The sequence below is a fragment of the Zootoca vivipara genome, chromosome 12 (assembly GCF_965207765.1).
Source record: "Zootoca vivipara chromosome 12, rZooViv2.hap1.1, whole genome shotgun sequence".
Classification (NCBI taxonomy): Eukaryota; Metazoa; Chordata; class Lepidosauria; order Squamata; family Lacertidae; genus Zootoca; species Zootoca vivipara.
The window spans coordinates 37,685,509-37,699,330 of NC_142595.1; the positions used below are offsets into that span (position 1 = coordinate 37,685,509).

At 48.2% G+C, this 13,822-nt stretch overlaps 1 protein-coding gene and 1 long non-coding RNA gene across 4 annotated transcripts; one reads left to right on the forward strand and one right to left on the reverse strand.

Moving 5' to 3' along the window:
• Nucleotides 1–839: 839 nt before the first annotated feature.
• LOC148683986 (uncharacterized) lies at nt 840–2,184 on the reverse strand. The gene is made up of 3 exons (XR_015946700.1): nt 1,756–2,184; nt 1,593–1,660; nt 840–1,045 (listed from the first exon to the last, which is right to left on the reverse strand). It is a non-coding gene; the product is annotated as an uncharacterized LOC148683986 (long non-coding RNA).
• Nucleotides 2,185–2,407: 223 nt separating this feature from the next.
• On the forward strand, nt 2,408–7,915 carry FIZ1 (FLT3 interacting zinc finger 1). Of its 3 annotated transcripts, none has more exons than XM_035137199.3 (3): nt 2,409–2,548; nt 4,060–4,164; nt 5,488–7,915. In XM_035137199.3, the coding sequence occupies exon 3, from the start codon at nt 5,504–5,506 to the stop codon at nt 6,944–6,946; it is 1,443 nt and encodes a 480-aa protein (XP_034993090.1). In that variant the 5' UTR covers nt 2,409–2,548; nt 4,060–4,164; nt 5,488–5,503; the 3' UTR covers nt 6,947–7,915. The 3 variants fall into 3 exon arrangements, with proteins under 3 accessions (XP_034993089.1, XP_034993090.1, XP_088512380.1); XM_088656254.1 differs by lacking the exon at nt 2,409–2,548 and adding an exon at nt 2,843–2,861; XM_035137198.3 differs by lacking the exon at nt 4,060–4,164 and having other exon boundaries at nt 2,408–2,548.
• Nucleotides 7,916–13,822: the final 5,907 nt, after the last annotated feature.

Here is a 13,822-nt window from a genome sequence, read left to right on the forward strand (position 1 = left end):
TGTTTTATGTCAAGTCAGACTACCATGCATTGTCCACACTGACTGACAGCAGCTATGCAAGGTTTCACATGGGACATTTTCATGCCTGCACGAGGACTGAAATGGGACCTTCTGCATGCAAAGGGGATACATTACCACTGAGCTACTATAGCCCTTCCCCTCTTGCACCTGTCCCACCAAGATACCTTAAGATCGACTGAGAGTGCATGCACTCATAAGACAATCCATGGAACTGAACTGCCTTCAAGACTCACCTGACAAAGCATGTTTGTTTGTGCGCTTTAAAAAGCAACATAAATAGAAGCTGTGAGGGGGTTGGAGTGGAGACACAATAAAGCAAGGTGGTACTTTGGTTCCTAAACGGCTTAGTTGCCAAACAAATCGGCTCTCAAACGCCACAAACCCAGAAGTAAGTGTTCCGGTTTGCAAACGTTTTTCAGAAGCTGAACGTCCGACGCAGCTTCTGCTTGAGTGCAGGAAGCTCCTGCAGCCAATCGGAAGCCACGCCTTGGTTTTTGAATGGTTTTGGGAGTCAAACAGACTCCCAGAAAGGATTACGTTCGAGAATAAAGGTAAAGGTACCCCTGACCATTAGGTCCAGTCGCGGACGACTCTGGGGTTGCAGCGTTCATTTCGCTTTATTGGTCGAGGGATCCGGCGTACAGCTTCCGGGACATGTGGCCAGCATGACATGCTTTTGAATGCTAGGTGGGCAGGAGCTGGGACCGAACAACAGGAGCTCACTCTGTTGCGGGGATTTGAACCGCCGACCTGATTGGCAAGCCCCAGGTTTAGACCACAGCGCCACTGTATAAATTTTACTTAACAGTGTTTAGAAATTTTCTTAATTGCTTTATATGCAAAAGAAACACAAAGTGATATACAAAACAGATCAAGATAATAGTATATATTAATAACAAAATGAAAACATGTAAAAATTACATTATACCATTTAAAATTCAACACTGACTGGGCAGTGATTGCTTTTTTTTTTTAATGAGGCTTTTTCACTTTCAGCCATTCTAAGTTGCCAGGATAAATTGTGCTGTAAATTAAAATAAATTAAAATATTAATAGATTAGAACAGAACTTTCCCCCTGTTTTAAACATATTTTCATTGTTCTGACATACAAGTTGCTTCAGCAGAGCATTGATTGATTTATTGTATTTATATTCCACCTTTTTCTCGAAGGAAATCAAGGTGGAGACCCGGGATTGAAGTTTCTGGCAGTAGCCATGCAATCTCTGTTCTCCCTTCCACCTTAATTAATCCCCACAACAACCTTGTTAGGTAGACTGGGCTGAGAGGCAGTGACTGGCCCAAGGGCAGCTTCATGGCTGAGTGAGGATTTGAACCCTGATCTCCCAGGCCCTAGTGGCTGACACTAACCACACTGGCTCTCCATTTGAGAACCTCATTAGTAAAGTGAAAATTATGTATAAATGGATGCTGACTGGAAAAGCCTGGCCCTTATTGCAATAATTTCCTGCTCCGATATTAACCTAGGTAAGGTGAATTCACTTAATTTCCCTGCCCCACTATGACTGGCAGAAATTGCCTCACATAATTATAATGGCATGAAGAGCCTCACCTGTTGAGTTTCTGTCAGCCCAGGAGGCGACCAATTATGGCTCTTTCCGCTGTTGAAGCCTCATAAATCTGTGAGTGATGCAGAAACACTGCAATTACTTTCCATTTGAGTTTTTCAAGGGACTAAAATATGGGATCCTCTCAGCCCTCCTCCTTCCTTTTACCTCATTACTGATGGATTCCTGCTCTTACTTTCCCCCTCAGAATAAATGATGGTGTTTCTCTGACCACGCGAACGATAAACCTGTTTTGGTTTTGTTTGTTTTGGTTTATGCATTTCAAAACGAAAAATTGGCGCCTCCCTGAGTGTCAAAAATGACCTTTAATCTTCTTTGCCCACATCAAATATGGCGGCTGCATTGGAGGGTGCGAGGAAGTTGCCGTAGTAACAACAAAGACTTGTCCCTTCGTTCAGCTCTTCGCTTGCTGCCCTGTGCAAACATGGCGGCCTCGTTGCCAGTAAGAAAGATGGGTGCTTTCCATCGTTTTCGCGCTCCCCCTCCCTTCTAACCAATAATAATAAACCCGTTTCCTATACTAAAAATACCAATACTCTTGTTAGTACTGTATGGCCCTGAGATTTTGCAGAACGATGCTGTAAATATCCGTAAATATCACACCTTTGAGCCGGCTGCCCACATCAAAAATGTCGCTTCACTGAGCCTCCAGTCCCTCATTGCGTGCCCACAGTAAAGATGGCGAAGATGCGACCGTTGTTACTCCTCCCTCCTTGCCCACAGAAAAGATGGGGGCGTAGTGGGGGGTGGGGTGTCCTGTGAACTTCCATAGGGGTTGGATTTGAGGGTGGAGAGGACAGGCTATCGCAAGAGGTCAACACCCCACAACCAGCCTGACTGCTTGCTGCTATGGGAGGTTTGGGGGCGAGGGAGAGGCTCTGTCCCCTTCCTCCGAAGAAGTGGCTCCCCCCGCCATAAATGTCGGCACCTATAATAAGTTGTGAGTACCGGGGAGGTGGGTGGGGAGCAGAAGGGGAACGGGGAGGGATTCCCCTTAGACTTGGGGGGGGGGGAGAAACAGGGACAAACAGACCCGCCCTTCGCCCACCCCGTGGTGACACCTTGGCACTCACCGCCTCTGTGCCTGAGCCAAGTGGGTCATGCAGGTGGGATAGAGGCCAAGAAGGAGACACGAGGAAGGGCGCCTGGGTTCTTTAGGGAGGGGGCAGACAGAGTTAGGGTGGGGGGGTCATTGCTGGGAGCCAGAACTCATGGATTCTGTAAGGGTGCCTATTCAAGATCACTTAAGGCAGGTTAGTTCTCCGCAACACCTTATTTCAAGTACAAATCCCCAGGGATCAGCTTTTTTTATTGTTCATTAAACTATGCAAAGGAGAGCATTGTAACATCATATCTGGACCCAAATTCTTTACATTTCTGTCAGCTACTGGAATGTTATGTGCCTGAGCTGAACTGAACCCAATTAGAGAACAAGTCAATAATACAAAATTGCCAGTGATTTTAAATTACAGTAAAAGGAAGGATTTAATTAAATTATAATTAAGTAGGATTCAGTAATCTGATACATAGTAGGAAGTTATGAACATTAGGCAGCAGTATGAGCTATAGAATGTTGTGATAAAGTAATAGTAAGCAAGTAGTATGGGGGCTTGTTTTAAGATAGGTATGAATGAGCATTAGTGTTGACTGCAGTACATATTTAAAAGATAAAGCTGTATGTTTACGTATAGATAGACTTTTTCATGTACAACTGTGTATTATTAGTGTGATACATGGCTGTAATGGTTATTATGTTGTTCTATCTATCAAGTGCTTTTTATATGGATTATGTATTTATAGAAATAATTATAAGAAGGAAATAAAACAAGTTATCCTTAACGTCTTTCCCCCTCTACTTGTAGTCAGTCAGGATAAATGGGTTAATGTCTTCCACAATGTACAACTGATGTGGGAGTACACTCCTTAGCTACTTGGATTTTTGGAACCTGAGCAGTAGTAGTTATTCTGAATTAATTAACAGAATGCATAAGCATGTGGTCTTGTTATGCAGCCAAGGTGGGAAAGTGGAATCCGTGATGCTTGGTCTTTTGGGTTCTCTAGCAGGGGACACTTGCTTCCAAGAGGGAAGACATGGCTTACTGGTAACTTCCTTCTGTCTTTTCTGCTACCTCAAGCAAGATCACTTCACAACTGGCAGCATCGCAGTAGCAATTAAGCTTTCACCTAAATATTACTTTAAGTGCAAATTTAAATCCACCTACAATTTTGGGACAAATTTCTGTGAGACCCTGAGTTGGCTGTTGGGTTGCTGGCCATGCATATTAACATCTTTTGTGCCAAGTGTGGTTGAAGGTCAGGACTTTGGGGTTGGGGTGGGGGGAAGCTAGGAGTTTAGGACAGAATGGCTTCGCACAGATTTGGGGGACTTCCGGGTACTTTGGAAAGGGATGGCTTCACTTCTAGTCTCTAACCTTTTAAACACAATCCTAGGTCTCACCGACCACCCTAAAAAAACTAGACCCCCCCTCATTTCATTCAAGAAATTCAAGGGGTGCATGTTTCCGAGTGTGCTACATTCCTCTGCTGCAGAAAATAGTGAGTGGGCTTATTTTTATTAATCCTGTCCAGTATCTTTAGGTGCAATCCTATACATGTTTTCCTGGGAGTAAGATTTATTGGACTTAATGGGACTTCCATCTGCAGAGTGATCTTTACAGTTGTGGCATTTATCCTCATCTTATTTATGCGCATATCAGCTCAGTGAGACCAATTCGGTGGAGAGCCCAGACCGTGATTCCCCACCCACCCACCCAAGGTCAGCTTAGCCATTGTCACCACTAGCTGGGCTCAGATCCAGATCTGGAACATTTCCCACATCCAAACCCAGTACAGTGGTACCTCGGGTTACAGATGCTTTGGGTTACACATTTTCAGGTTGCGTACCGCGGGAAACCCGGAAGTACCAGAAACGGTTACTTCCGGGTTTTGCCACTTGCGCAGAAGCGCCAAATTGCATCACACGCGTGCACAGACGTGGTGCTGTGGGATACGAACGCTGCGGTTTGCGGATGTGCCTCCATCACAGATTATCCACAACCTAAGTTTTTGAACATAATCCGTTCCAGAAGTCCGTTTGACTTCCATAACATTCAAAAACCGAGAAAGGGCTGTCAGGAAGTTCAATGGGGAAAATTGACAAATGTGACTCAGAAGGTGTTCGACTTCAGAGACACGTTCAAAAATGGAAGCAGTTACTTCCAGGTTGTCGGTGTTTGGCTTCCGAAACATTTGGCAGCTGAGACGTTTGACAACCATGGTTGACTGTACTGTCTGCCACCCTCTTTCATCTTGTGCGATTGAAAAGTTTTGAGAAGCCCCCAAATCCTTTGACTCACTTACTTTTTCTGGAAGCAAAAGCTATAAGTTGAACCTTATTTGAACCAAGCGATGGTGCATTGTGTATTATCCACTGATTACATGAAGAGCCATTTTCACATGTGTGCAGATTCCAAAGATTCCTGCCTTGGCATCTTGGAGAGGTGTGTGCTCTGGAGGCACCTTCTGTGCTAGGCTTGATTGATTGATTGCATTTATATGCCACCTCTCCTCCAATGTGCTCAAGGCGGCATGCATGGTTCACTTCCTCCCCATTTTATCCACACAGCAACCCTTTGAGGTAGGTTCAGCTGAGAAACAGCCACTGGCCCAAGGTAACCTAGTGAGTTTCATAGCTGAGTGGGGATTTGAACCCTGGTCCCTCACAGTTCCTGGTCCAACACTCTAACCACTACTCCACATTGGCTTCCTGTTCTGGATAGCGTGGTTTAATCAGGGGGAGGGAATGCTTTTATACTGGGAGGGCTCGGTGGCCATGGGGTCCCACTCTGATTCTTTCGCTGTCCTTCCTCTGTCCCGTAGAGGCACCGTTGGGTAGATGGAGAACTGCGATGAAGAGTGGCCAGAGGGCCAACACTCCCTTCAGGCCCCAGGTGGGGTCCGGGCTGCCACCGGAACTGTGGAAGAGTGTGCCACTCTCTACTCGGACACGGAGGACGACCCATCGCTCCTAACAGACCATGGGCTGGGTGCCCGGGCCCCTTTCCACTGCTCCGAGTGCGACAAGAGCTTCCGTTACCGCTCGGACCTGCGCCGCCATTTTGCCCGGCACACCGAGCTCAAGCCTTTCCAGTGCCCTCACTGCGTCAAGAGCTTCAAGCATTCCTTTAACCTGGTGAACCACATCCGGAGCCACACCGGGGAGCGCCCCTACCGCTGCACCATGTGCCCCAAAGGCTTCCGAGACTCCACGGGGCTCCTCCACCACCAGGTGGTGCACACAGGGGAGAAACCCTACTGCTGCCACGTCTGCGAGCTCCGCTTCTCCTCCCGCAGCAGCTTGGGGCGCCACCTCAAGCGGCAGCACCGCGCTTCTCCCGCCGCCGCGGCCCCTCAGACGCCCGCCCCCCGCTGCCTGGCCTGTGGGAAAGAGCAAAGTCCCCTGGGGCACCTCTGCAGCGCCGGGCGAGGCCGGGCCGCGCCCTTTGGCTGCGGGGCCTGTGGGCGCCATTTCCAGTTGGCATCCGAACTGCGCCGCCATTGGCTCGCCCACACTGACATCAAGCCCTTCAAGTGCCCCGACTGTGAGCGGGACTTCAACGCTGCAGCGCTGTTGGAGCGCCACAAGCTCACGCATGCCAAGGAGAGGCCCCCGCCCTGCCCAGTGTGCTCTGGGAAGGTTCCACCAAGCGATGGGATGCTGGAATTGCGGGGCCTGGAAGAAGAGCCGAGAGATGGGGGGCCAGAGGCCCAGCAGCACAGCAGGGGCTGCCCCACCTGCCACCCTCCGGACATGCGGCCCCCTGAAACGCTGTACCAGTGTGAATGCGGGACCTTTTTTGCCAATGGCAACACCTTGGCGGCTCACTTGACTGCTCACGGCAGCGAGCCCTCCTTCAGCTGCGGGATATGTGGCCAGCCCTTTGTGAACTTGCAGACACTGGAGGAGCACCAGTTGAGCCATGCCGTGGCTGCTTCTCCGATGTCAGGCCCCGGCAGTGAGCTGGAACGCCACCTGTTGCCGCAGCTGGACCTCCGCGCGTTCCCCGCCCGGCCCAGCAAGAAACTCTACAAATGCAGCGAGTGCGAAAAGTACTTCCGCAGCCCGCGGGACCTGGACCGCCACGTCTTGGTGCACACTGGCGAGAAGCCCTACCAGTGCACCGAGTGCGGCAAGTTCTTCCGGCACGAGTGCTACCTGAAACGGCACCGGTTGCTGCACAGTGGCGAGCGCCCTTTCAAGTGCACTGTCTGCCACAAAGGGTTCATCACCTTGAGCAACCTGTCCCGCCATCTCAAGCTGCACCGTGGAATTGACTAGACGGGGAGTCCCCTTCTCAGAATAAGCACCCTCCCAACGCTGCTTTCCTCTACCTCCATCCTGCCAGAGACGATCTGGTTTCGGAGGTGTCACTCTGCCCGATGCGTCTAGAACTTTGATTTCCCTGTCCTCCTTGTAGGGCAGGAATTTACAATTGTGAGCTGATAGAAAAGTATTATTGTTGTTGTTATTATTATTATTATTATTTTACTAATGTTCCACTACTGTTGGTAGAGTACATTGCACTTGCTTGACCGTTATAACGTCTTCAGTGGGTTGGGGGTAGGATACCTGGCTAGTTGTACCTAGAAAGGTAAATGAACATTTTGTGATCCAGACCCCTAATATTCCCAGGCATAATCAAGACGTGCCAGGAAATGCAGCTCTTGGGCCAAGGCTTCCCCTCCCCCCGGAGATACTTATGTCCAAGTGAGCTTGACCAAGCTGAGATGACATTGCCTCACTTAGCTGTAGTGCTCTGTGGTTCCCAGGAATGTAAAGGAGGGACTGCCTAGTTGTCATGGGAGAGGTGCACTCAGACATTCTACCAAGATGCAGATTTATTGACTTGCTGCAGGGCAGGACGTCTTACCTTTTGGATGAACAGACAGCCTTGTTGGGCAATAGAGTGTGCAGGAACCTTGCATCATACTGTTGTATGACTTGGTTGGTTCCCTTTCCCTCTGATCTCTCTGCCCCTGGAGAAGAGTCGCCAGTTAGGGGACGTTTCTGCCTTTGCCTTTCAAGTTGGAAGGCATGTTGTCCTTGCCAAAGCCAATGGGCTTAAATTCCAGAACTGCAGCTCACCAAAGAAGTTTAGGCATTGTATTTCTATATGGCATGGAGGTGATGGTGGATTAAGACCAGAGAGTTCTCAGCAACCTCACAAAACTATGGTTTCCAAGTCTTCCTTGGAGGGAAGTGTGGGGAAAGTATAATCAAACCATTAAAAATCAATTTAAGCTTGAAGGAGAACTGCACCTGTTGTATTTTATAGGGATGCCCAGAAAGGTTTTAGTTTATTTAGGAAAGCTCAGTATTATCATTAGTATCCCTGATATTTCTGACTTCATTTGCTAAAAAACAACCCAACCCAAACAAACAAGAATCATGTCCTTAAATACCTTGCTTGAAAATGGCAAAGTTTCACAACAAAACAGGTTCTTCTACTTGCCCTTTTGTTTTCTTAGCATTGGTTCAAAAACTGCCACTTTTATTTCCAGAATTTTTCTTTGCAATCATGAGGACTATGGATTTAATTTTTTTAAAGATGTCCATATTATCATGTTTGGCTCAGCATTGGATAGAACAAAATTGTCTTGAAGGCAATGTGCTGCTTGCAGGTGGTAGAGCAGTAGCCACCTCTGAGATGAACTGAAGGCTTGTGTGCTTGCATGACTTTATCTGTAGCCTCAGACCATAAAACCAAGCATTCTTTATTATAGTGGAGCCAGCAGGTTTCTTCTTAGACCCGCTCATTTTTTGACCACCCCTTTCTTCTGCCCTCATGATGCTATACCATTTCCCCTGGTTTTAATTTGCCAGCCGTTAAGTGTGGTTTATTTCTAGCAAATGTTCTTTTCTGAAAACTGGTTGAATGCTTAAAAGGGATGCATCTGCTTTCATGGAAAGGTTCAGCCCTCAGAAAGAGTTTGATCTTCAGGAGAAGGCAACATTTCACGAAATATTTCCGCAAACATGATTTGGATTTCATAAAAAATATTTTGGGGAGCTGGAGAAATGTACCCTTATGTTTGACTTATACGGGGGCTGGAGGGAGGAGGCTCAGGAGTTGGCCTAGGCTTGTGTGTCTTTGTGTTTAAATGTGGTCTTCAAGAATGATGCGTTTGATAGATCCTGGGAGCCCAGAACCTGCATTGACTTTGCCCATAGTCAAATAAGCTACTGGAGAACACACTGGAGAGGAAAAACCCTCTTTCATAAGCCGAAAAAAGTAAGATGAGAGCTAGGGTTGTCAGTTTTCCTATTTTATTTTATTTTTTAATCCAAAGTCCTGTTGCCCTCGCTCCATTCTTCTTTGCCTGCTTGTGCCCATTCTAGTGCCCTCCTGGCAGGACAGATTGGTTCCTATGTGCCGTGTTAAGTCAGATTCCAGTGCCGAGAGCAGTATCTGCCCTCTCCCCTGTGGAATTATTTACTGGCAAGTATTTGAGTCTTATTTTCTCTCTCTCTCTCTCTCTCTCTCTCTCTCTCTCTCTCTCTCTCAGCCCTTGGTAGGTCCTTGAAAATAGCCTAATAAAACCCTGCTCATGACCAAATTCCAGTTCCTTATCTTCTGTGGAATGTAAGCCTTCTAACTGGGCATTTCTCCGGTGTGCGTGTCTGCATATCTTTCCATGCCTGTATGTTTTGGAGAGTAAGGTTATCCTAAGGTTCATGGGTGTCGGGGGGCAGGCAGAGCTGGGCACCTGCCAACGGCCGCCTGCCCCAGGGGGCCCAGTGTCACTCTTGTGCCTCCTGGCCCTTTTGCTCTTCCTGCTTGCAATTGCCACCTGACCTGTCCTCTCCAAGCATACAAGCAATGACAAGAGCAAGGAGACAGAGCAGCTTTCTCTAGGAACATGACCTTCTCTTCCCACTCCTGCCACCCCATCAAAGAGGCATGTGGGTGGGCAGCAATGCCTTGGAAAGAGGAGGGGGCCCCTTCAAAGGCATTTTGCCCAAGGGTCTTTCATCCAGAACCTGGATTGAACACTGGGGACAGGTGTCAAGGATCTGGCCGTTTTTAGGCTTGTTCAAATTTTTGTATTGAATCGGTCTGCAAAGCAGATCTAAAACCTACACTGAATTGGAGCCAGGAGTTGGACTAGATGCCCCTTGGGATCCCTTCCAGCCTTACAATTCTATGGAAGCCCTCCTTGCTCCAAACCCCTGACTGAAGCTGCCTCGCACTGACTTCCTCCGTCGCTCCCCTATAGATCTATTCTACAGTTTTATAGTTAGGAAAAACCAAAACTTCGCTTGTGCGTTTGCACTGCTGGCCTGCAACTTGATTGTAGCACCGGAGTTGCAGGCAGACACCGCGCGCAGGTAGACGCGCGCGTTATTACACCGAGGAGGAAGCGTGTGTACACTCAGCGACCATCGCGATTATGCTGTCCTGTTTGGACGCCAACAAACGCTGAAGGCACGTGGAGGGACACGGGGGTGGGGTGGGCATTTACGATCTTCTGGAGAGGGCGTGGCGAAAGCTTTTGCGCACAAGCGGGGGAGTGCAAGTGTATCCGAATTTGATCATTTCTACTACATATTTGCAGGACACCCCCCCCACCGCCCCCTGGGAAGGTGGCAGAGGGAGGGAAGTGGGTGTGTTTCACCGCGGGGGCCACCTGGAGGCGGCCACCCCCCTCGCCGCTCCCGCCTGCAGCCCCGGCGCCTCCCCTCAGGGCAGCAGCGACTGCGGACCCCGGTACAGGCAAGGAAGGGGGATCCCGGCGAACAAGCGAGATGGGGCAGCGGCTGAAGCGTTTCCATTGCAGGAGACAGATCAGGGGAAAGGGATCTCTCGTGCTCTCCACGGAAGGAAACACGTGCTGGAAATAAAGCAGGATGGATAATTGGGGAGGGGCAGAGAGGGGAATCACATACTCACCCCGGATGGAGATGCGCCCCAAGTGCTCGTATCCGGATACACTAGTACAGTAGTCGTCAGCCGCCTTTCTGATTCGATTGCTCAGCTTTGCAAAGCAGGAATTAAACTCTCCTTTCCCTCGCCCTCTCCGATTTTCCCACGCTTTGGGCAGCAGGAGGAGAGTTTAAAGCAGGCATCCCCAAACTGCGGCCCTCCAGATGTTTTGGCCTACAACTCCCATGATCCCTAGCTAACAGGACCAGTGGTCGGGGAAGATGGGAATTGTAGTCCAAAACATCTGGAGGGCCAAAGTTTGGGGATGCCTGGTTTAAAGAAATTGGGGGGGGGAGGAATCCTGAAGCACCTCTCCAAATCTTCTAGATTCTGCTCTTTTATCAGAGCCCTCCAAGTGCCGTGCTCTGCCTCACACCTCTTCAGCTTACGATTCCCCTTACTTAACGAATCCCTTCTTAGCACCCAACTCCTTCCCTCCCTTTTATTTACTTACATCCTGATACTTCTCACCCTTACAACAACCCTGTAAGGTAGCAAAAGCAACAGAGACTCTTGTGGCACGTTAAAGACGAAGGGAGGTCGCAATAGTCCTGTCCTCTGTTGTTTTTGCTAAACAAACAAACCACTTCCGTAACAGTATGTAGCCATGAGGAGGAGCAACTGGCTCATAGCAAATGGATCAGTGGTTCAGCACCTGCTTTGCATGCAAAAGGTCCCGTGTTCAGTCCCCTGCATCTCATAGTATGGAAATAAATATATATTCCCCCACTTCAGTAAGTCAGAGATATCGGATTCTTATCTCATTATACATGATAAGCGATCTTCAGCCATCTCAACCCTTGCTTTTTCATGCAAAACCATTTGCAGTCGTTTGCAGTCATCAACAGCTATCAGTCAGTCAATCACCCATTTCCACCACCCTTCTGAGTGATGCCCCCTCCCCATCCCCACCCCTCCCCATCCCTTCTCTACATAAGTGCCTGGAAACATTTCACTGTATCTGAAGAAGTGTGCATGCACACGAAAGCTCATACCAAAATAAAAACTTAGTTGGTCTTTAAGGTGCTACTGAAGGAATTTTTTTTATCAGGCTGTAATGTACACTTCAGTGTACATTCCCAATCCGCGCATGATGAGATAAACCACATCATTTTTAGACATGGAGCAGAATTAATGGCTGTGACTCTACAGACCATATTGGGATTTTATATTGTGATATGTTTCATATTTTTTGTTGGTAATTTTTTATCTGTGTATTATGATTTTGTATGGCTAGGGACATTTTGTCCTGCCTTGTTGTGTGACAGTTAAAGCACATCTGAAAGAGGAATCCTTGAAGAACCAGCCACAACATGCCTTGCAGGCATCCAAGTGAATAGAGATCCTATCTCTTTGTTAGCAAAGGCTGCCCTTCTTTATCGCACTGGATTCTGCTTTCAGGAATGCTGCTGAGAAAGGAACCTCATTGCCACCAGGTCAATGGCAAAATGGCCTCTTTCCCTCTCGTTCCCCCCCCCTTATTGCCATTTCTACAACAGGACCTACTCTTTCTCTGGCAAGCAGCACAGAATTAATTATGGGGCCTGTTCCTACAGCAGAGGTTTTCAACCTTTTTGAGTCCACGGCTCCCTTGACCAACTACAGTCGTACCTTGGAAAGTTGATAGGATCCATTCCGGAAGTCCGTTTGACTTCCAAAACGTTCGGAAACCAAAGTGTGGCTCCTGCAGCCAATCAGAAGCCGCGGAAGCCCCGTGTTCAGGTTCCAAAGAACATTTGCAAACCGGAACACTCACTTCCGGTTTGCGGCGTTCAGGAGCCAAAATGTCCGAGTACCAAGGCGTTCGAGATCCAAGGTACGACTGTACATTCTTTCTGCAGCACCCAAGGAGCCCAGTTGTGTCACCCTTTGCCTGCAGAGCCGGCAGCCCCTCACCCCATTTCAAACACACACCCTTGTTGTGTCAGCTTCCTCTCCTCTCCCTCACCTTGTGAGTCCTCCAGGCAGCTGCTATTGGCACCCCTGGTCTCCGAGCTACCCCCCCTACCCCAAAGAGAGGTGCCTCCTCACACAGCCCCACAAGGGCATAGGACGCAACCCCTGGCCAGTCCCAGAGGCACCATTTGCCTGGGAAGCTTGCAGCCAGGGCTGCTGCAACTGTGCAAGCCTTTGGGAGGCTGAGACGCAAGAGGGCTTCAGAGGAAGGGAAGGAAAGAGGGACAGAGGCCAGCGTTGCCCACGGCACCCCTGACCATCATTCAAGGCACCCCAGGGTGCCACAGCACACTGGTTGAAAACCACTGTGCTACAGATATCAGGAAATAGGAATGCAATACACAATGTTCCTTTTTAGAGGGTGCTGACATGAGTGAGGGACTCCCTGAAACAGTATATTTAGGAGCCAGGCTTAGAACTCTCTGGTGGGGAAAGAGAATGGACCATTTTGGAAGAGACATCTGAAGCATGCCAGGGAGCAGGGTGTGAAAGGCTACATTGAAGAAAGGACTGCAGGTGTTTGGGGAAGTATGATTTTGGGGTACTGGATGTTTTGAAGAAGAGCCATGGGGACTATGAATTGAAAAGGGAGGTTAGATGTGGGGAACGATGTGGGCATGATTTGGGCACAGGTATAGAAACAATTTGTTTTAGGCATTTGTGTCTGTACAAAAGTAAAGAAGAAATCCACAGCAATGTAATTAAAAAAGAAAAGAAAATATCAATGGTAGTGCTTTTTTATTTGTGCAACACACACACAAGTCTTGGGGCACCTTAAAGCCTACTAACACAACTATTATGGCAATACATTTACTAGTCTTTGAAGTTCCACAAGACTCGTTTTTCTGCAGCCGACTAAACTAATAGATACTTCTCTGGAAATTATTACAAACATAAGTTCTTGTACCGAAGTGTCTTAGCCACTCTAAAAATATATAAGCTCAGAATTTAGAAAATTATAACATGCAATGTGTTTACCACACATTACTTAAACTGAGAGAACTCTGGTTTTGTATTCACAAACCCTAAAGGATTAGATTCCCCAGGGGAGGTTGGGTCAGGCTGAAGTACGATAAATAAAGCACATGCTCTGGAGACGAATGGCCCCAGCTTCAGCTGTTGGCTTCTGCAGGTAGGACTGGAAAACACTCCTGCCCCAAACTCCAGAGCGCTCTTGTCAGGCCTGAGCTTCTGAGTGTTTTGGACAACTCTTACATGCTTTCTGGGCTGATGGGAGTTGTAGTCCAAAGCATGGACTACAGAGGGCACCAAAT